The sequence below is a fragment of the Toxotes jaculatrix genome, chromosome 9 (genome assembly GCF_017976425.1).
Source record: "Toxotes jaculatrix isolate fToxJac2 chromosome 9, fToxJac2.pri, whole genome shotgun sequence".
NCBI lineage: Eukaryota > Metazoa > Chordata > Actinopteri > Toxotidae > Toxotes > Toxotes jaculatrix.
Genome location: NC_054402.1, coordinates 4,028,974 through 4,050,591, shown reverse-complemented (window position 1 = coordinate 4,050,591; position 21,618 = coordinate 4,028,974). Strand labels below are relative to the sequence as shown.

Genomic DNA, 21,618 nt, shown 5'->3' with positions numbered 1-21,618 from the left:
GAGAGAGAGAGAGAGAGAGAGAGAGAGAGAGAGAGAGAGTGGCCTTAGTGTCTTTTTCGGGCACAAGGCCTTGCCATCTGACACCTGCCACTGAGTGGGCATGAATTCCCTGTCCGCTTGGCAGGAAGTGAAGGCCAGCAAACAGGAACTCAAAGGAGGAGTATATGCAAATACCAACGGCCAAAGGAAATGGGCGCCCTTAGTGTCTGTGTGGAGGCCAGGCGAAAAAAGCACCTGCTTCCCTCACAGACAGCCATTTAGAGGACAACAGTAGCATAAAGTCTTCCTATGAATCCCCCTGTTAGATGTCTAGACACTGAAACAACTGCTGCTTTTGATATTTCCATGATAATTCCTCTATTATTCAAATAACAACCCCAAATAATAAGAAAAACTAAATATCTGTGCCTGTTACACTACAAGCGTACATGAGCTGCATCGCTTTAGCTACACGCGTTAAATACGTGAGGTCACGTGAAATGCCATCATTTAAAATGCCAAATATATGTGACATTCAGGGATATTATTAGTTCTGCTGCAGCCCGAAGAGCTCGGTTTCTGTTGAAAGGCCTGACAGGAGTGGAGAGCAGCAGAAGAAGGAGGCAGGGCGGGAGAGGTTGAAGTTAAGAGTGAATACTGATGAGGCAAGCTACAGAGATGCAGTATGCCTACACAACAAGACATTCATACACACACACACACACACGCCTACAGACGTTCACAAACTCCAAACATCACGAGAGTGTGCAGGTGACACTCGGCGGCAGAGTACGACCCATTCACCCTTCAACTGCAACTTCAACCAGCAGACAGAGATCTCATTTAGGGACATACAAACGCACACAATGGGACGCTCACATGTCAATGTTGATGTAATGCGCTATACACAGAACAAAAGTGCGGAAAGTAATTTGCAGTGCGTGACGTACCAGCACTCCCCGACACACAAATACACACAAAAGGAAACATTATGTTCTGCATTGATAATAACCATTTATACAGATCAGCATTTTTTATTCTAAAGTGATTATGCGGTGCAGTGGACTTTATAAATGGTTCTTTACACAGTATTTTGCATACAGCGCGTTGTAATCATTATTCAAATACGAGAATTGCATCCATTGTAAAACATATGCATGATCAAATCGAATATGCATGAGTTTCACACAGCGCTCATAAGTTCACAGACCAAAAATATACATGTGAATGAGCTTGACAGTACATTGCTCGCAAAGTCTCTCTCTAACAACACAGAGGATTACAGCTTTCTGAAGTTAGAGACCTGTGAAGCTTTAACGCCAGAAAAATCACCACTTTTGGCCGGAACATTTCTTTTTGAATGCCTGTTTAGGAAATATTCCACCACTGATATTAACCAGTTACAGAAAACCCAATTAAGGAATGCAGAGGAATGCAATAATACTACAAAATTAAACATACTACCACACATGAATCTGCTGCATTTACTTTACTGCATCGTGCGTCTGCAGACAGCAAGCATTTATTCAATTACATCTACTGCAAAACATATGAAGCAGCTTAATATAATATCTGTCTAAAAATCATTCCTCATATGAAACAGATACAGGGCTTAAAAAAATAAAACAAAGACACTGTTGTCTCTGTAGTGCTCGGCAACAATGTGAAGACACACTTCACACAGGCTTCTCTAAGCCACTGGGGCATTCCTGGGAAATGCAAAGGTGCAGATTTTTTTTCCGCCTGGTCATCAGTTTGATAGCTCTCAGACTATCACAGACGATCCCTGCCGGAACCGCCTTAAACAGGCCACAATCAATTCTCTTCTAACCAGACTCTCCTCCCGTTTTTTTTTTACCCGAGGCCCTTTTGAGAAGGAGCTGCAGGAGTGATCCAAGACAGTGTCTGACATTTGAACCGGGCTGGTAAAAACTTACCAAACCAAACTCTTCACACAGAACAACCAGTGTGACTTACCAGCTGTTAGTAAGGCAACAATTTATGATTAAGTCTCTTTCTTTTTCTTTAGTTTCTTTTAAAAAATTTAAAAGTATATTTTATGAAAATTGTAAAATGTAAATATTCAAATCAAAGGGGGGGGGGGGGGGGGGGGGTAAAGTAATCAAATACATATTTTTCCATATAAAATGTCAGATAAATAATAAAAAAGAATTAATTTACAGTGATAAAAGAGAAAAGAAGCATATCCTCACATAGAAGATGCTACCATAGGAGGAGTTGTGGTTGTTGACAAATTAATATACGATTACAGCTTCTTACAACTACATTATAATGTTTTATATAAACTATTTATGAATGCTGCTTATAAATGCTTAATATGGGGACATAAAGTAGAGTGTTGTCATAAAATCAAAGTTACATTTGTAAACTAAAACCAAGGCTAGGATGGGAAACAGGCATTAAAAACATACCAGTCTGTACAACATAAATATGAAAAACATGACTGGTCTGAATTTCCACCATTACACCCGATGCAAATAATAAAAAAAAATCATTATAACCCTTTCAAAAGTACAAAAGTACAAGAAAATAAATGTAATCAAAAACAAAATAACCGATTTATGCAGCATTACAATAAACCCTCAAAGCGCCATTACTGGATGGTTCCACACTGAACGGCTGAATATATGATTATCATCAGACTATAAAGGCCTGTCCTTGTTCTCCAATGTGTGACGCAGGTTTTCTAATTTATTTATTTTTTTCATTCACACCCACAAACACACGTTCCCAGGTGTGATCAGGTGACTCACCATTGACTGTCAGATGCACCCAGCTGCCGTTGTGGAAGGTGTCGTACTGTTGCTCCAGCATCAGGACCCTGCACTCATACCAGCCCTGGTCCTCGGAGCGCACTGGATCAATCTGCAGGGAGGCCTTCCCATGCAGAGAGGCTCTACCTGCAGACAGAGGGGGGGGGGGGGAAAACCCACCAGAATTTACCTCTTCAGGGCTTTACATTTATCTTTTTCTGCTTTCCGAGACAAATGCGTGCTCTTTTCCAGCGACGGTTGGCTTCTCCATTTAAACTCACACCTAGTAGCTTTGCCGATCGCCACAAAGATCCATCATAGCAGTTGGGGGCTAAGTGCTTCACTTCAACCTTTTTTTTTCCCTCCAGCATGAAACACATTTATGACATGCTGGGTTGGCCTTTTGCATCAACAGTGGCCTACAAGTCATGGTGTATTTTTGAGCAGGATCTAGAATTTTAAAGTAATGAATTGTCTTCTAAAGAGATAAAAAGATAATTTATTCTTTCAGAGAGTACTTTGCTCCATAAACTCAGATTTTGAACTACTAGTTATCAAAATAAGCACAAACACAAGCCTATTTTGATGCACAACGTCCAGGTCAGGTGTGACACCATGATGCTTTTCACCAACTTATTCCTATTCAGGGAGTAAAGCAGTCTGGAGTTTGTCCAAGCACTGGATGGAAGGCAGGAAAATATCCTGGACAGGCTGCCATTCTCTGCCAGAGCTAACAGAGACAGACAATCGCTAACACTTACTGTACATTCATATCTTCGGGCAATTAGGAGCCTTCAATCAACCTTATTTACAAGACTTTGGGCTCTTGGAAGAAACACAATGATGTATGCACACCTTGCAGACTCTAGCACACACCTAGACTCAGAGGATTATTTAGCAGAAGACTTTTGTTTGTGGATTTAGAAGACTAGTGCTGACATTTTGGGGAATACTTGGGGGGAATTATTTGCTTTCTTGCAGAAAGTGAGATGAGAACATCAGCATCATTCTCATATATGTCTGTTGAATATGTGGCTACAGCCAGCAGGCCAATTAAACTTCAGTTTCTGCACAGATTAAACAAAGAAGATATATATGGTCTTATTTTTGAGCTGTAGAGGCGCCGATAGGTGGATTTTATTATCTTTGGACAGAACCAGGCTAGCTGTTTCAATAGCTTCACATCTAAGGGACGGATAGGAGACTGATATCGATTTTCTCTTCTAACCCTCTGTCACAATATTTAACCATAAATGAACAACCATCTGGATTGAAGCGTTAGCATAAAGCTACCTTGGAGCCATACCTTCATCTAAATTAAAATTAAGTATTTGGTGTCAGGGTGGAAAAAGACCGGCCTTCTACTTCACAGAAATCATCTATTTCTCCTAAAACTTCTCCATCCATGCCTTTTTTTTTTTTTCTTCAAGGCTGAGGATAAATTGGAATTCTAAAAGGAGGAAATCACAGGGGATGAGAGAAGTTCAGGAAAGCAGGCATGGTGAAATCTTCAGCTGCTAAGCTGTCTGTCTTCAAGCCTCCAGCCTGCTGCTCACATGGCTGCCTCTGACAGCCCAACAGACTAAAACACTCGCTTCTGCTCTGTCTGACGAGTGTTCTCAGATGAAGCATTTTTCGAAACTTTGATGTGTAGATGTACTGTAAGCACTGTTTCCTGTTACTTCAGAGTGAGTGTCAGGCAAATATATTGATGTTGAGGGTGGGCTGAATTGCTCTACCAGCACTGTATATAAATGCAAGCGATAGATACCCCCAACCCTGGGATTGCTGCCATAGTTGGGGTGGAAAACTGACGTTTTTTTTGTTAGCAGAAAATCAATACAGCAAAGAGGAAGAGAGACGAGTGGGGGGACTGCAGTCTTGCAGTAAAAAGGTAGCTTGTCTTTAAAAAGTCAGGTCTATTCTTGCCTGGGCATTGAAGTGCTGAGTGGGATGGGTGGTGGCGTGAAGGGTAGGGATCAGCCTCAGCTCCCATTTGTCAGGGAGTGAGATGGTGCTGCTGTAAACAGAGTTAACGGCACTGTATCCACGTCAGGACCGTCCCCCTGGGCATACACCACTTACACAGTACAGGATTCTGTCTACTGTGAAAACAGAGGAGCTAACACCTTGTTCAGATCACATCACAAATTTTGTCAGCTCGGAAAGCTTCAGGAAGGAAATACTAAAGATCCAAAGTGACGAAGCTGGCAGGCAGTGTGGTACACTAAAAAAACAACTTTTAATCCCACAGAGCTACGATTAAAAGAGGAAAAAAAATATATCTAAAGGGCAAAGTTCATGTCTATAAAGTAGCTGTCGTTCTTTTCATCGAGTGGGTGATATCACGGCTGTCAGAAACTCTTGTTATCTCCAACTTGGAATTATTACTAGCGGGCTGAATGTTTTTGTCCCACGTGGCTGCTTGTAATTACAGTCTAACAATATGCAGCATCTTCTAGCAACAACAACAACAAAAAAATGTAGTGCCAAGCTAATCACTGACTGCATGATGAAGAGCTAGCAACTCTATTCAAGAAAAAAAAAGCAAATGACACAAAAAGGTGTCCTTTAATATTTTTTTATGTTCATCGCTCATTAACTCCCTCTTTCTTTTAACAGCAGAAAAAAACGTGGTATTTTACATCAGTCACCAATAGCCTCCTGTCTACATGTAGGACAAGTAGATCAGATCACGATTAAAGCATTACATATACGCACATATGCATATTATTCGTGCGCAGGCTGCAGTTAAATCCGGTGCTAAGAGAGATATGATTTAGTTTTCCAACAGCTTGTCCCAAAGCGGGAGAATCTGACACTAAAATTTCACAAGCTGCACATCTGAATTATTGATCGCGTCTTTGCTCGAGTAGGCACAAAAATAGATGTTTTTAAAAGTTGTAATTTCCATGTAGCCGCAATGATACAGGATAGATTTAAGTCTGCAAGGAGCTGTGAGCCAATTCTCATTTAGCAGTGAGTGAGTTAGAAGGCGAAAATAAACAGTCTTCTTACATTTGAATTACATATTAAAATGAATATACTGTAGGCCCTTTAACAATTAGAAAGACTGAGTCCCACTGAAACTGGATGGATTTAGTATCACTCAAATCTGCACTACTTTGCGTTTCATCCATACTGTAAATATAGTAATCATGGATTCAGCTCAGTTTCAGTAGCAGCTGTGTGATGGAATAAAAGCACATTTACTTTATTCATTGATTCTATTCATATTGAGTGATAACAACTCATGGGAATAACCCAAATGACCTGTTATAGACCTACTGAGCGCTCTAAAGAGCATTTCATAAACTACAATCCAGCGTCATTATCACACTGTCACCATGCACATGCAGTCCCCCAGAATACACTTTAATCTATGTAATGAGACTGGCCATATTTATGTTGCATCTGTTCACTGGTAATTCCTCAACAGTGGACTTAACGGCACATGGCAGCGGCCCACTACCAGAGCCCCAGTGAGCACAGCGGAGTGTGAGGCTGTTTGAAAAGTGCTGTTCGCTCATACCCTGCTGTTAGTCAGTAGGTTAAAGTAAACAATGAAACGCTCCAGCAGCTGCAGTATCTACAGTAGCCACCACAAAACAAAAAGAAGGGTTCCCCTGACAGCGAGTCACTGCCATTAGGTTTCTTTGCAGTGACGATCTTGCTTGAAAAATCCCACAGGGAGGAATTTCAATGAATTCAATATTATTCACACCACTTTCACTCTACTCCCATTTATTAAAAAAAAAAAAAAAAAAAGAAAAATCTGTTATGTCCACGTTTAGGATACTCACACCAGGGAGATGAATCCTCCAGCTTTTCGACAAGTTGTGCTTTGTCTTTATTTTACAGCCTACTGCCAGGTCAGGGAGGAGTTTTGTACTTGTTAAAGAGGTGGGAACAGGAGGGAATAATTCTGACCTCGTTCTGACAGTTCGCCATCTTGTCACAGACACTGAAGCAACATCAGAAGAACCAATTTCTTGCTGTATGGAGTCTGAGTGAAGACAGCCGCAGACATATTGTCTAAGCCAGGAGAGGGAGATTTTAAGGTTGTGTGATGCTGTGGTGAACGTGAAGGAAAAACACATATTTAGTGTTATTACCTAGATAGTGTTGCCCTAATTTAAAAATAATCTAAAAATAGTTTTTTGGCCACAACAGACAACTGTTTTCAGCAAAAAAAAAAAAGCTCTACAAGCTACCTGCCCAGCACCAAAGAGCAGGCTGACACAGTTAGCAACTACCTGGTGAACATTGTGGAGCATTTAGCAGCTGAAGAGCCAGATATTTCCCTCAGGGGTTGGCAGAGACCAAAAACACCAGGTTGCCAGAAACATGACTCCAAATGAATGCTAATGCTGCTCCTTATCTGCAAGCTGCGTAAATTACCAAAAGCTTTCCAACAATATCAACATAAACTGTTTTAGGGAGGTGTTCATGCAACTGTATAGTCATGTTGGAGGCTGCAGCTTGTGGTGCAGTTGATTTGTACTGCATTATGCTGACAAGTGTTTCTGTTATGTTGTCCAGAGCAGGATAAATAACAGAAACATGTCTCTGTCGTCTGAGTGTATGTCAGTGTTGTGTCACAGCATGTTTCCTCTGCCCTCAGGCGGCTAAACACTCACTCATCAATCATTTTTCAATTCAAAGCCAATAACTTGTCGGTTATAACTTCCTAAAAGCAATGATTTTTATGATTTATTTTCATTAGAATACTTCTCTTTCTAAAACCCCCAGTCTATATGTACAGCACATGGCGTTTTTGTCAGTGTATTGTACTGACTCTACACCATATGTGCTCTTTGCTGCATTGTCACTGGAGTGTGCAGGAACGCATGTATGTACTGTAATGCAGTCCCAAATTGCTGAGACACAGTTATTTGCCTCTATGCACTTAGACGCAGCAGATGTCCCTGCACAGCCCTGAATGCCACGTTAGAACAGAACGTAGCGCAGCTCAAGAACCGGCACAGCCAAGTCTTTCTCTTAGTACTCTCAGTACTTAAAGGCCTCGGTGTACTGTACCATGCCTTATACTTAAAGCCCAAACAGATGAAGTACCATTCGGAGGGAAAACACTCTGGCTCATGCTGAAATTGCAGGTCAATGAAATAGCATTGGGAGGCACATGTACACAGCACATTTGCACTGCAGTATGTTTAACTGGTTATCAGAAATGGCTCTGCTTTCAGCCAGAAGCTCATAATTAGGTCTGCAGTAGTGTGGGGAAATCTATATACTGCACAATCATAGAAATGTTTACAGAATGATTATAGTTATACAGGACATGCCGTTTGTTTCTGAAGTAATATATCATTATCATATCCATCAGTTTCAGGTAGATTAACCATGGTTGGACACAAACACCTATTTAATCCTCAGCAAGAAATCAAATAAGCATATTTCCCAAAATGTCTCCTAAAACTATTCCTTTAAACCTAAACATATGCTTTAATGCTGTTAGAGTATGTGGATTATAAGTGTTCTAGTCCCACATTGTATCCTATATGGCCACTGTTAATCAGCATATACTGTGAAATTCTGTTGTCAGCTTTGTATCTGCTGAGTCCTGTGGATTTACTGTACTTGGCAATTAAAAAGATCTTGATCCTGTTTCATCCCAAGATGCAACCAAATGCTCATTAATTCACAAGTTTTCCACTAAATCCACACACTCACAATATATTCTTTCATAATTTACTTAGCTACATTTATCTTACCGTTGTACTCTGGATCCACATGAGGAGGGTAGAAGCGGAAGTTGATGAAGAAGGGAATAGGCACTCCAAACTTGAACCACTCCACCACATAGGGGGGCTGCTGGCCGTCCAGGGGAGGGGACACGTCACACCCCAGGATCACGCTCTCTCCAGCGCGCGCCGTCACAAACCTGGGCTCCTCTCTCACTCCGTGGGCACCTGAAAGGAGAAAGACGCACCTTTCAGTACAACCAATGCTCATCTCGGTGGGGCCACAGTCTGACATGCAAGAGAACGAGGTGCAGGAAAATTCTTCTGTACAAAATTCCTGCAGACAAAGCAGAAAAATCTCATTGCATTCTAGTCATCCAAGACTAATTTACAAACAATAATTGGGTGGCAATTAAAGGTGATCGACTGCACAATGGTTAAAAACTACATTTTGCTTAAGATGCATAGAACGCTCATGGCCTACAACAAGATTCTGAACGGTCACCGTGCACATGGGTAAACCCTCTCCCTTTCATCAGCTCTCCTCATGCCTCCATCGTCATCTGTCACCTGCATCTGTTGGTGAGTGTTTTGTGGCTGTGCCATACTGTACTATAAATGAGCTGCCAAGGGGTTCCATTGATCATAGCTGGCTGCTGCTCAGATGAGCTTTACTATGAGCACCACCAGTGCTTGGCGTTTAGCCATGAATGTCCAGGCACGCTGCCGAGCGTTGACCTATCAGATGACTGAAAGGTCGGCATACCTGCCTCAGCAGAACGCTCACTCTGGGAATGGATTTTCTCCAGCTGCCACCCCCGCTTTCATTGAACCGGCTGTATCTCCACCGTCAGAGCAAGCATGACTGCCCGCCCTCACCCAGGGGGGAAATCGCTTCAGGGATCAACAGACATGCTGACGTTTCACTTCAGAGAAACACCAGCTGAATAACGTAAGGCTTTCATTAGCAGTATCATTTGCATTATCAGGCCTAATTTTTTACAGGAAGAACAAATACGCTGGGACTTGGAGGAATTATGGGCTCAAGCAGCACTGGTGTTACAGTCTATAATGGCATTTCTCTGCTTCATGTTCCACCACCACCACCGTTGTGCGAAATGGAAATTTCATATGACCGCAAGCACTGTGCCTTGTCAACTGTGCACACTGAAATTAAAACCCAAAATATTTTCACCCAGTTCTTCTTAACTCCACCCCTAAAGGCCATATGCACAATCACTTAGTGATTGTGTTTACCAGTTTAATCTGCATTATCCTGTGATAGAGTTAATCCACTTTATTCGTTTCAACCAGCACAGATTCTGGACTGAAACAGAGCAGATTTAATCAAATTGCACTTTTTAAAGTGGAGATGTGGTCAGCCAGTTACGGGCCTCAGTCCTGGAATCTGCTTTGCTATTGTGGCTCTTTAGTAAGAAGGTGAAAGCAGCCATGCTATGCTACTCTGAGCTCTGAAGAGCACCAACCAAACATGTGTATGACTCCGTGAACCCCACGTGAGCATTCAACAGCCCCTGTGGCTCCAGGGCATCAGGGGCCAGGACCAGGACCAGGACCACAAGCCTGTGCCCTAACCTGCAACAGAATTTACTTCAAACCGACCCACCATAAATAAGTGAAAAAGTAGGGGAGCAGACTGACAGCTACAAGAGCATCTAAATCATGCCAGTAATATAGCAGCATTTTTCATTAAAGTGAAACTAAGGGGGAGTCGGTGTTTGATCAAGCACACTGTAGCGTGTCAAAATGCATGAAGATTGCTGAGACTGAACGAGTGGGGAGTTGACTGTTGCAAAGAGCTTCTGTGGGCATGACGCTGCCCTGCAAACTGTACAAACCATGACCTTTTAATGTGCTTCTGAGGTAACCTGTCCCATCCAGTTAGAAGCACAACAAAATCTGAACTCTGCTAAACTAATCCTTTCAGGCTCGCCTGGAATTCACACCCGAACACACTCCACTGCTGCCTCATTTATAACACCTTTCAAAACAGTTATAATAACTCATTTTCAACACCACGTACAGTGCTTGTGCTGAGGCATATGACACCAAAGTTATGTGTTACATTCTGCTTAGAAAAGAGAAAAAAGTTCCAAATGGATGCTTTGGCACAAGGAGGTTTCTTAAAGGAACCTGCTTATTCTCTTTCTCGCTGAGAGCTAGATGAGAGGATTGATACCACTCTGATGTCTGTCCGTTAAATATGAAACAGTTGGTTAGGTTTGCTTAGCACGAAGGCAGGAAACCGCTTTTCTGGCTCAGTGCAAAGGTAATAAAATCTATCAACCAGAACCTCTAAAGCTCACAAATTAACACATTATAGCTTGACTGTTTAATCCGTACAAACGTTTAACAACTTTCAAGGCGCTGGTAGGCGGATTGTGCTACCTTTGGACAGAGACAGGCTAACTGTTTCCCCCTGGTTCCAGTCTTTGTGCTATGCTATGCTAAGCTAACTGTCTGCTGAATGTGACTTCGTAGTTACTGCACAGACATGAGAGTGATGTCCATTTTCTCACCTCAGTCTTAGTTAAATGTCAAACTGTGGAAAGTTGAATATTGCAGCTTTCACTTCATTTTCAAGCCACCATCTCTCACATATGCTAAAACGCAGTTATTAAGGGTATTTCTCAAAATGATGAACTATTTCGTCTGCAAGATATTTACTGGACATTTTTAAAAACATTTCACCACATCAAGAAGATCGCCTGAAGATTTTCGAACCAGTGGCGTTGGGTAACAGATTATGGCAGAAAGTGTCTTTTGGAGAGTCCTTTGTTTTAACTCACTCTGTGAGTCCAGCTCTTGTGTTCTATGGCTTTCAGACGGAAATAGCGAGCAGGCTCCCATCCATAATGAAACACACTGGACACATTGTTTGGTTTGAGTAAGTAGAGTCACTTGACATGAAGCACGGGCTCAAACCCTGTGGCACAATAGCGCCTGCTGCTCGAAATCCATTGTTTTCTCTGCAGACAGTTCATGTTGCAGAAGTTTAGCGTCTCAGGTTTCTCACTGACATTATTTTTGGATGCTGGTGATGAGGGGAGCACATCTTAGACCAAGAAGAGACTTTAAAGACTTTAGATAATATATAAGGGGGGGTAATAATTCTCAGATTTCTTTATGAGATCCTCATAAGGGGACAATCAGCACAAACTTGGTCACCGCTTTTGCCTTTTTCATTTCCTTAATGGAGACGCTGTGACCTAGTAGAGTTTATGGGGGTTTCAGGGGGACTATTTATGTCCTCAACAAGACATAAATGTGATACAATGGTCCATGCTTCAGATCTTCCAAATAAACACTACTGTAGATATAAAGGGATCAATACAGTTAAGAGATGATGGCAGCTCATGATTGCTTTGGCACCGTAAACATCAATTCAACTGAAGTTGCAGATTGAAGAGTGAAACCCCCCCAAATACACAGAGGCAGAAATCTGTTGAGTAAGATCTGCATTAATCAGGCAGCTAATAAATCCAGGAGACCAATATGTTTTATGTATCTATCCTCGGCATATAGTGGATTTACCGCTGTGATCATGAATTCCTGAAGGGTAACAATTCAGTCACCTGCCAGATAAATCACCCATACAGCAGGCAGTTCATGTACAAAAGCAAAATACAGGGGGAACAATTCTTCATTGCTGGGAACAGGTTAAACAGGCAGTGTCACAGCAAGTTAGTAAGAGTGAGAACCAGGGCTGCAAATAATGTTTATTTTCATTATCGATTAAGCTGCTGAGTATTTTCTCAGTTAATCCATATATTCTTTAGTCTTTAAAATGTCAGACCACAGTCAAAAATGTGACGGGTCACCTGTTACAATCTCCTAAAGCTGAAGGTGACATCTTCAAATACCTGGTTTTGTCTGAACACTAGATATTTAATTTACTATCACATACAACAGTGTCTCCCAGCCTTTTTGGATTGTGACCCCTTAAAATAAAGCAGTCTATTCCTGACCCAGGTTACAAATTTTGACCTTTAAATTTCAATTTGTTTGAAGCACAAAGTAGTAAAACGATCTTATATTTCACAAAAAAAGGGAAGCCTCCAGGACTTTCTCTGAGCACTGGATGAGACGGTCCCAAACAGAACAAAGACAGGTGCTAGGAATATAAATCTCTGTTCCAGAATTTACTATGTTCGTACCTATTCCATTAAGCATCTTGTGACACCTTGACCCCCAGATAGTGAAACACTAAGATAAGCAGCACAGCCTCTCACAAGCAGCTGGAACTATAAAGAATGTTTGTGTTTTTGCCTGAAAAATGACTTAAATAATTACTCTAATGTCAAACTAGCTGCCAATTATTTTTCTCTTGATCAGCTAATCAATTAATTTACTAACTGTTGCAGCTCTGATGAGAGTTTTGCTTTTGTAATGGCTCACTTAATCAATAATTACAGTAATATTTAATTATAGAGCACTTATCCAAGAGGTATTTTACGGTACGTTATTAGATAAACAAAAAATATCAGCAAAGCACAAATGTGAACGAAAATATCCAGAACTGAGTGAAGCAGAAAAAGAAAATTGTACGCTGGCACACACAAAGTGATGTAACAAACATCATAAACCAATAAAAGAGACATCTGTTCGAGGTCAATCAACAGCTGTCCAGACGGCAATATGATTCACCGCAGTAGAACTGCAGGGGCACGCGGGGTTAAATCTGCAAGAGATTTCAACTCGGAGCGTTTCTCAAGTGGCAGTGGCTGAAAATGGCTCTTTTACTACACTGTACTTTCAGTAATGATCACAGATTTGTACAGTAAATAGACTCAAGGCAATTTTGGGCAATAATCAGGCAGAGCAGAGCTGGCGAAATGTTTTGACAGTAATGAGGTCCAATAACACACTGAACAATATTGAGGAAAAAAATATGAAAACTGAGGGAGTTCAATGAGAGGCAATTTTAGATGAACAGTGCTTGGATTTTCTGGTCTAGGGTGCCTAAACCTCTTTTTTTTGACACCAGCGCAATATTTCACCCAGTAAAACTAAAATCTAATATTTACCTCACGCTTGGATTTGATTTAGCACGCGAGCGAGGACAACCATTGCTCACTGCAGCTGGAGATTTTGTAAAGGATGCATCAAGAGTTGAAGGGCTGTGTGTGTGTGTGTGTTTCACAGTAGTGAGGATATGAGCGCCGCTTTATGCTGGACAGAGCTCCTGATGTGGAGGATGTAATGGAATATAGACTGGACAAAGGCTGGAGTGAGAGTCTCAAGGACGTGCAGCCACTGGGCTGGATGGGCCACTGACAGGGCGGTAATTGAATGCCAGCCTGCATGTGCTGAAGGTCACATCAGAGAATGGGCCGAGTGTGTGCCGGCGTGCGTGTGTGTGTGTGTGTGGTGTTGGGGATATGCCTGTGTGTGTCTGTGCTTATCTGTGTATCAGTGTTAATCTGGGTCTGTAAAATTCAAGTGTACAACAGTTAAAGTACAACAGAATACAAAAACAGTACATGGTATATAAACTGCTTTTGTTCTGAAATGGACATTTCAGATGCATGAACAGCCACGCCTTAAGACAAATACACACCAGCATGCTGGTTTTAAGTCTAAACCAGCTTTTATATCAAGAATATGAAATTCACGAGCTTATTAATGTCCCAGCATACATAATTCTCCCTATGTGGTTTTTTAGCCACATTTTCCACCCTGCTAAATTTGGCTTCTCTACCAAATTTAGACATTAGTGGTAACACAGTTTATCCTACACATTTTACATGACTAATGTTGGGAAGGCCTGTAGTTGGATTTGAGCACAATGGCTCTCTGAGTTTCGTTGGACAGCATATACAAGAATCTGGAGACTCTGGAGCCAATCAGCTCCCTTGGGTGTTAAGTGGCATGTTGTCTAATTTAGTTTGTCTGCAAGTTCACTCCAGAGAGCTCGATGAATATGTTTGGGATAAAAGTCGTCTTTCTGGCTGCATAGGAAGTTATGTGCATCACATAAGTAGGCTTTATATTCTGTACCTTCACTTGGAGGCAAATGGTTTAAGGCCCAGGCTCCCTTTTCATTCATTATGCGATTCAGGCTCAAAAAGAAGCAGTAAGGCAGCAAGAATATCAAATTATGGATTAAAAAAGAAATGATAGAAAATGCTGGAAGTTCAGGTTTCACGTCTCTATCGGCCGACCCAGCCTAGGTGGCAAGGTAGCAGGTGAGTCCTCACACTTGCGGTTGTTGTTGAGTAAAGAAGCTGCTTTTTACGAAGTCGGCAAACATCCTTATCTTTATCTGTAATTTTGCCACCTGCACTAAAGAACCCAAAATACATCCACACACGTTTTTTTCAGGTGTTTAGTGGTCAAGCTGGATCACAAAGTGCTGTCTGTTCACAAAGGTCTGTTTTTTATTCCCATATTCAAACTAAAGTTCCCATCTGGAATTTAAAGCGATAGCCCTTATCCCTACTCATAACTGCTCACCAACATGCATTCACACTGGTACAGTCAACATGGAAACTAACACATTTTACACTACAGTCTGCAGACGAGAAAGTTCTGGCTATGATGCTGACCAGAGGGTGGCATGCATTCGGCAGACAACAACCTCAGTCTCAGCCGCTTTTACTTTTGTATAGAGACAATCCAAGATAGATCTGGTCTCTTTATTATTTAGTTCTCTTTAATGGCAAAGTTCCCTCCTCAGACAAGCAATGCTCAGTCAGGGATGCAATGGATGTGCTGACACCTGCTCGAACACACAGCGAGGACAGAGGGAAGAGAGAAAGAGAGATGTGTGAAATGGGCTTGGCTTGCCAAAGGCACAAAGGGCGAACCAACAATGCAAGACACTGCACTACCAGAGGTGCACATTACAGGGCATCTTTGGCAGAAATTCCTCAGTCCAGCCATGATTCAGTCAGAATCGCTCACAGCATTTTTTTTTTTTTTTTTATGAGTTATAAATGCTTTAGCCAAGGTGTTTTAAAGTAATTACACAAAGAGGCATATTCTTGCTAACAACGCTTATCAGTGCTTTCATGTGGCGTGTCTAATTACAGCTGGTTATGAGACTGGGTCTATTCAGCATCAATAAATCATATGTAACAGTGTGAGTGGAAAAAGACAAAGCAACACAGAGCTCCTGTATTACATGTGAACTGCACAGAGCAGCATCAGCTCCACATATCTTCCGATAAACGTATCCACTTCCACATAATTCCCATTCGCTCCCGCCCTCTCTCGCGCTCACTTCCTCTCTCTATGACTCTCTCACGTACACACTTGAGAGGCAGCTCAGAGCAACATAAGTGTGCTCAGTGTGGATTCAACACTTATCTCTGGAAATAAGTACTTCTTGGGCAGATGCATGTATGTGTTTCCCCAAAATAGAGGAAAGACATGACAGATTCAGCATTCTGCAAGTTCCTTTCAGATGCGTGAAATGTGGGCTTGATTGAAGGTGGAGCAAGTGTGGCGAGTGCAGTGGTGTTTTGAGGAACGATGAAAATAGTACTGATTGCTGTATGAATGCTCTATCAGTATATAGTGGTTGCTTGTTTACCAAATGGCTTATATGTCTAAGCATTATTATATAAGTTTAGAATCAGTAGCACCATTAACGTTGTTTGATTTTGGAATATTTGCCTAAAAGTTGTTTTATGAAACATATTCAAATCATAAGGATCACTAACAAATATGACTTCATTTATGATGAATACAAAAACTTCCCCCGTGTGTTAACAGAGGCTAATGTATGTAAATCTACCAGTGCAGCAACAATTAATCAATTAACTAAATAGAATATTGATCAGAAACTATTTTGATGATTGATTAACCATTTTAGTCATTTTTCAAGCAACTATTACTGATCTTTTATAAACATTTATGAGACAGAAACTGAATATCTTTGGGTTTTGGACTAAAGGTTGAATGAAACAAGCTATCAAACTGGATCACTTCAGGCTTAGGGAAATGTTAACAAATAGTTTTCACTAGTTTTGGACATTTCATTAACTGAGAAAATAATGGGAAGATGAATTGATAATAGAAGTAATCATGAGTTGCAGCCCCAAACGCTACAAGAGTCAAGCAAACTGCTTTCTAAATAATTATGTCTAATAATAAAGATCTAAATAATACACAGACATGATTATTTTACATAGCATATAGAGTTAGTTCATTTTTGTTTGGTTGGATGGTTGGTTTTTCTGTGTCATACCAAGCGTCTGGTCCACCCCTCATGGGATTACAAGACACTGCAGTTTTACTAAAGAAGCATTTATAAAAATGACCAGAAAAAGTTACAACACTAGAAGTACCAACTATATGCTGTATGATAACATATTTATGTCAAAAAATTCCAAATTAACTGTACACTGATAAAAAAAAATTGCAAATTACAAACCTACAGTTTAACTTGATGAAGTTTTTTTCTCTTCAAACATATTTCACACCTCCTCTTTTTCAGGACTACCAGGGTAGTTTCAAAATGAGCATGAAAAATTATGCCTGGACCACAAACAGGTGTTGGCCTACAACTAAGTTTGATAGATTATGCTTATGAAGGCTGCTGAATGCAGAGGGAGATCAGAACCAGTAGCTGGGATGTTTCAGTGGGATCTGAAGGGTTCAGCATCTGTATTCTGGACACCTCTCAACAACAGAGGTGGAAAAAGTGATAGCAATTAGTCCAAAGCAGGAATAAATAGTACTCTAAAGGAAGCAAAGTACAGTCTGATAGCTCTTAATACAAAGAGTTGACTAAACTGCTTCATCAGGTCACCCCTGACAGAATGGGAGGTGTTTTCTGGGACAGAGCCCAGTCCTCCTCCAGGATGAATGACAGTTACCAGTCTGTAGGCCTTCATCCACCAATACTGCAAGGAACCATGAAAATTGATTCCAGGAATATGTAGTTCATTGTATAAATTCAAAGACATGATCACCCTCTTGACGGAGATCCAGTCTGCCTTCTTTAATGAAGTGCCTCGATATTATCTGTTCAGTCCAGCCCAGTTCAATGATACAAGTGTCCATATCGTTATCTCTAACGCCCAACCCTGGATAATCAGAGGGGTCAGTGACTTCTCTTCATATTCAAAATCCACTACACTCAAGCCCCTCAAATACTAGCCTAAATACCAGCTAAGTTTTATGAAATTATGAGGAAAGTCTGCAGGAAATTACAGGATCCATAATATAAAGCACTGATGTTGTAGGTGCCAATTTATTGGCTGTCGATTGAGTAATTGATTAGCTAATTACTATAAGTAGCACTACATGTTTTCAGAGACATGATAATCTAGTATCTGAGAGAGTTAGTCCATCCAACCAGAACCACATGATCTGAAAAACTGGCTTTCCCAGAATGCTGCAGGGTTTGTTTGCAAGGAGACTCCACAGAGACTGGACTGAGGGAGGAGAGACGAGAGGGGAGGGAAGGAGAGGGAAGGGGGAGGGGGCATCACCGGAAAGAGCTGGCACATGCCCAGTACTGATAGTCTGCCATCCACACTTTGAGCACAGGCCCTCTCCCAAGCTTTACTCCTTATGATTGTGAGCGAGAAAGTACAGCATAGGGGGAAAAAAATGACTAAGAGAGATGAGGTTAGTACAGTATGTCTGTTAGAAAACTGGTTGGACCAAAAATCAGGGGGAAATCATTTCAGAACAGCTCGGCAGGCAAGTTAGAGGATCAGTCAGGCAAATACATTCACAGTCCAGGTGAACTTTTTTTTCCTTTTGGTTGGGATTGTTGGAATGATATTTCCTGCCTTTTAACCAACGAGATAAGGGAATGACAAGAATCAGCAACTATTCTGATAATCGCCTAATAATTTCAGTCATTTTTGTCAAGCAAAATATAGTAGAAGAATGTGAAGGATGAGAGGATTTCCTGTTTTTATTTGTCGTACATCATTATAAACTAAATGTTCTTGGACGTCTGGCTCTGCAAAGCTCGGATGGGCGTTATAGTTACTAGTTGCCTTTCAGATTAAGAGTTTTTACTTTTACTTTTACTTGTGATGGGGTATTTTTATAATGCGTTAGGCTTATTGCTACATTTACTCAAGCAAAGGCTGTGAATGCTTCCTCCACTCTGGTAATAGGTAATAATAGAAATCAGTGAATGAATGAGAAGGGAAATATGATGAGGTGTTACTGCTCCTTCTCAGGTCAAGTGTAGCCAGCAGTGACACAGTAAGTGCTACCATCTGATACCATCTAATATAACCCCATTCACTGTGTATAGTGTATCATACAAAATGGCCTTTCACTATAGCAACACCTACAGTAATGTCAGCTCAGAAAGATTACAGTCCAGGTACTCATCAGTGTGGAGCATTTACAAAAACTTCGGTGGGGGTTTTCACTTCTGCTGCAAAGTTTTCCTGAATTTCTTAGCGCATGTACTGCAAAACTGTTACTGTTTAATGAATGAGGTATCTAATCTACTCTCTTTTTATTAGTAGTATATAAAAATATCTTATTTTGAGAATCCAAAGACAGCGGGTGCAGACCAGCGTGAGCTTCAATGAAAGTCTATCAAAATTTAAGTATGTTCTCCAGTACAGAATGTTAGTGTTTGTGTGCTGGAGAAGAGCAGTGTCTTAATTTTTGATGGTACATAAAAAAACTTCAGAAGTAAAATAAAAAATAAATAAATAAAAGCAAAACATTTGCGGGGTTTTGATTAGTCAGTCAGGACATTATGTGTCTGTGATCAGGCCAGAGCAGAGAGCTAAGCATTTATTACCACAAACTCTGAAAAAACAGGAACAAAAACTTGCAATGTATCGAATTCAGAACCTCATCAAGTCAGAAATAACATTAAAACCAACTGCAGCCTTCAGATGTTGTTTTTCATTCACTGTATTCATTTGCAGAATTGATTGCTTTCAAACAAACTGACCCAACCTCCGCAGCCCTGAGTGCCAGGGCCTGCAAGAGCTCCCAGGGTTCAAGAGGGCCTTGATTCTTATAAATGGTGAGGACCAAACAACTTTATGTGAAGTGCCAAATATGATTAATTCATATCAAACATATTTAAATAGAAATTCCACTAAAAGGGATTTTTGTTGTTCTTTACCAAGAGTAGAAACACTGAAATTTGTATTCTTTTGTTAGTTTTGAGGTTTGCATTCTGAGTTTAAACCGACATGACAACGCAGTCATAAAAACGTCGTTAGACTGCTGTGAAGCTACTGTGTAAGGAAAAGGCACTCATGTGTCTCACTCATATCATTAAAACTTTTAGAAAACGCTGCAGATGTCAGACAAATTAAAACACTGCTGTCAAAACATTTTCAAAATCATCTCATGAAAAGCAGCCTCGCACAATGTCCCAGACAGTTTCAACATCCCGACAAAAAGACAGCCCAATCTATCTGAAACTGGACCCGCAGAGGCAGTAGGAGGGCTTTCAGACACCGACTCAGCACTACTGGGAGGCCTCAGATACGTGAGTGACAGTTCTGACACCTTCACAAATGCTGTCTGCTTCTATATATCTCTGTCTTTGAAGAAACGTGCCCTCAGAAGAAACCCGGTGACAAGAACAAGTGTGCCAAGGCACGGTTCACGAGGGAGCTCTGGATCCTGTGAAACATCAAGGAGCCGGCTCACAAGAAGGGAATTACAGATGAATACCATCTGGCCAAAAGCCAGCTCAACAAATGCTTAAAAAACTCTAAGTCCCAGCAGTGGACCTGAGAGGAGAGTCAGTCTGCCATCAGCGACTCAGGCTGAAAATAGTCCTTCAAATATACCACTCCCCAACACTTGCCAATGACATTTAATTACTTCTATATTGCCATCAGCGTCCCTCTTGCTTCACCTTGATTGGTTGCCAAGACACCGGTGACTTTGTTGAACTAACCTCGAGTCTCCCTGACCATATGCTGCCTCCCCAATGGGCACTTGGCACAAGAAAACTTCTTTGACTGTCCATTTGCCGTGACTGATTTCTCATACCTGAGCGACTCAGTGTAAGTGACTGACTGACATTGTTAACTGCAGTACAAGGTAAACATTTCTTATTACATTTTTTGGGGGGGAATTTTTTTTTTTCTTTGATTTTTTTAATGTAACTTGTTCATTTATTATTTAATTGCTAAACTTGTGGAATTATTAATTCATAAACTTGTGGGTTGCATCAGTTTTCTATAATTAATCTTAAAAGTAAACAGAGGTTTATTTATATCATTACGTTACGTTACGAAGTAATCCTCCAGGAATATGTGCCTTACTTTTGATATGACATACCCTCTGACTGACCTCTGCTTCAGTTTCCTTTATTAGGTACATTTGTCAATGATATGATCAACACAGATGACACTGTCTTGAAAAATCTTGACGTCCTGGGCTTGTGTGTAAGGATTTTGTTCACTGACTTCTCCTTCTACATAACACATCATCTTACTACTTCACCAAAAAATAATCCCAGCTGAACTTGACCTATTTACTGTGTTGGTGGCTTTTAGTTTTCCTTACTGGGACTCTACTTGTCAGACAGCCAAATAGGAAATGGAGGCTGCAACAAACGATTATGTTCAGTACAAATGACCTGTTATTATTACCCAAAGGTATTTTATGACATAAAACAGAGAAACGCATTCAAATCATATTTGAAAATAACAAACGTTTTGCCTTTTTTGTTTTCAATATTATCAAAAAGGGTTTATCAGCTACTCACTGCAGTATTATGGGAATCTGTGCTCTTCGATGTTGAAGCCTGTGAGCCTCAGTTTCAAACCACCCATGTTTGTAGATGATGGCACTTTAAGTCAGTGTATGGGAAGAACATGACCTGTTAGTGGCACATTGTGTTGTGCCACTAACAAAACGTCCATATTGTGCCACTGTATTGTTTTACTATTTCAGTTGGGCTGTGTGAAATAATAGCATGAGTTTTATTTTTTTTTTGTTCTGTTTTTCTGTTTTTTTAAATTCCAAAGTTACACCAGTTTCTCACTTTGGGTTTAATACGTCTGTTTGAGCTTTTCAGTTAAAATTACATTGATGTAATTATGTATTTACAATTTTCTCTGTCGTAGAACTCTTCTATTCTGTGGCCTTTATCCAAATATAGTCTATTATGATTTGGTTATAACAACAAATTCTTAATTATTATTGATGTTAATGTGGAATTTTATCTTTACTGC

General features: G+C 40.7%; 1 protein-coding gene across 1 annotated transcript in view; it reads right to left on the bottom strand.

The window, feature by feature from the left end:
- igsf9ba (immunoglobulin superfamily, member 9Ba) overlaps positions 1–21,618 on the bottom strand; it is a 57,559-nt gene that overhangs the window by 33,257 nt on the left and 2,684 nt on the right. The window contains exons 2-3 of the mRNA XM_041046722.1: positions 8,489–8,686; positions 2,754–2,900 (exon numbers count right to left, since the gene is read on the bottom strand). Coding sequence (XP_040902656.1) covers positions 2,754–2,900; positions 8,489–8,686 — 345 coding nt within the window. The remainder of the gene's footprint in view (positions 1–2,753; positions 2,901–8,488; positions 8,687–21,618) is intronic.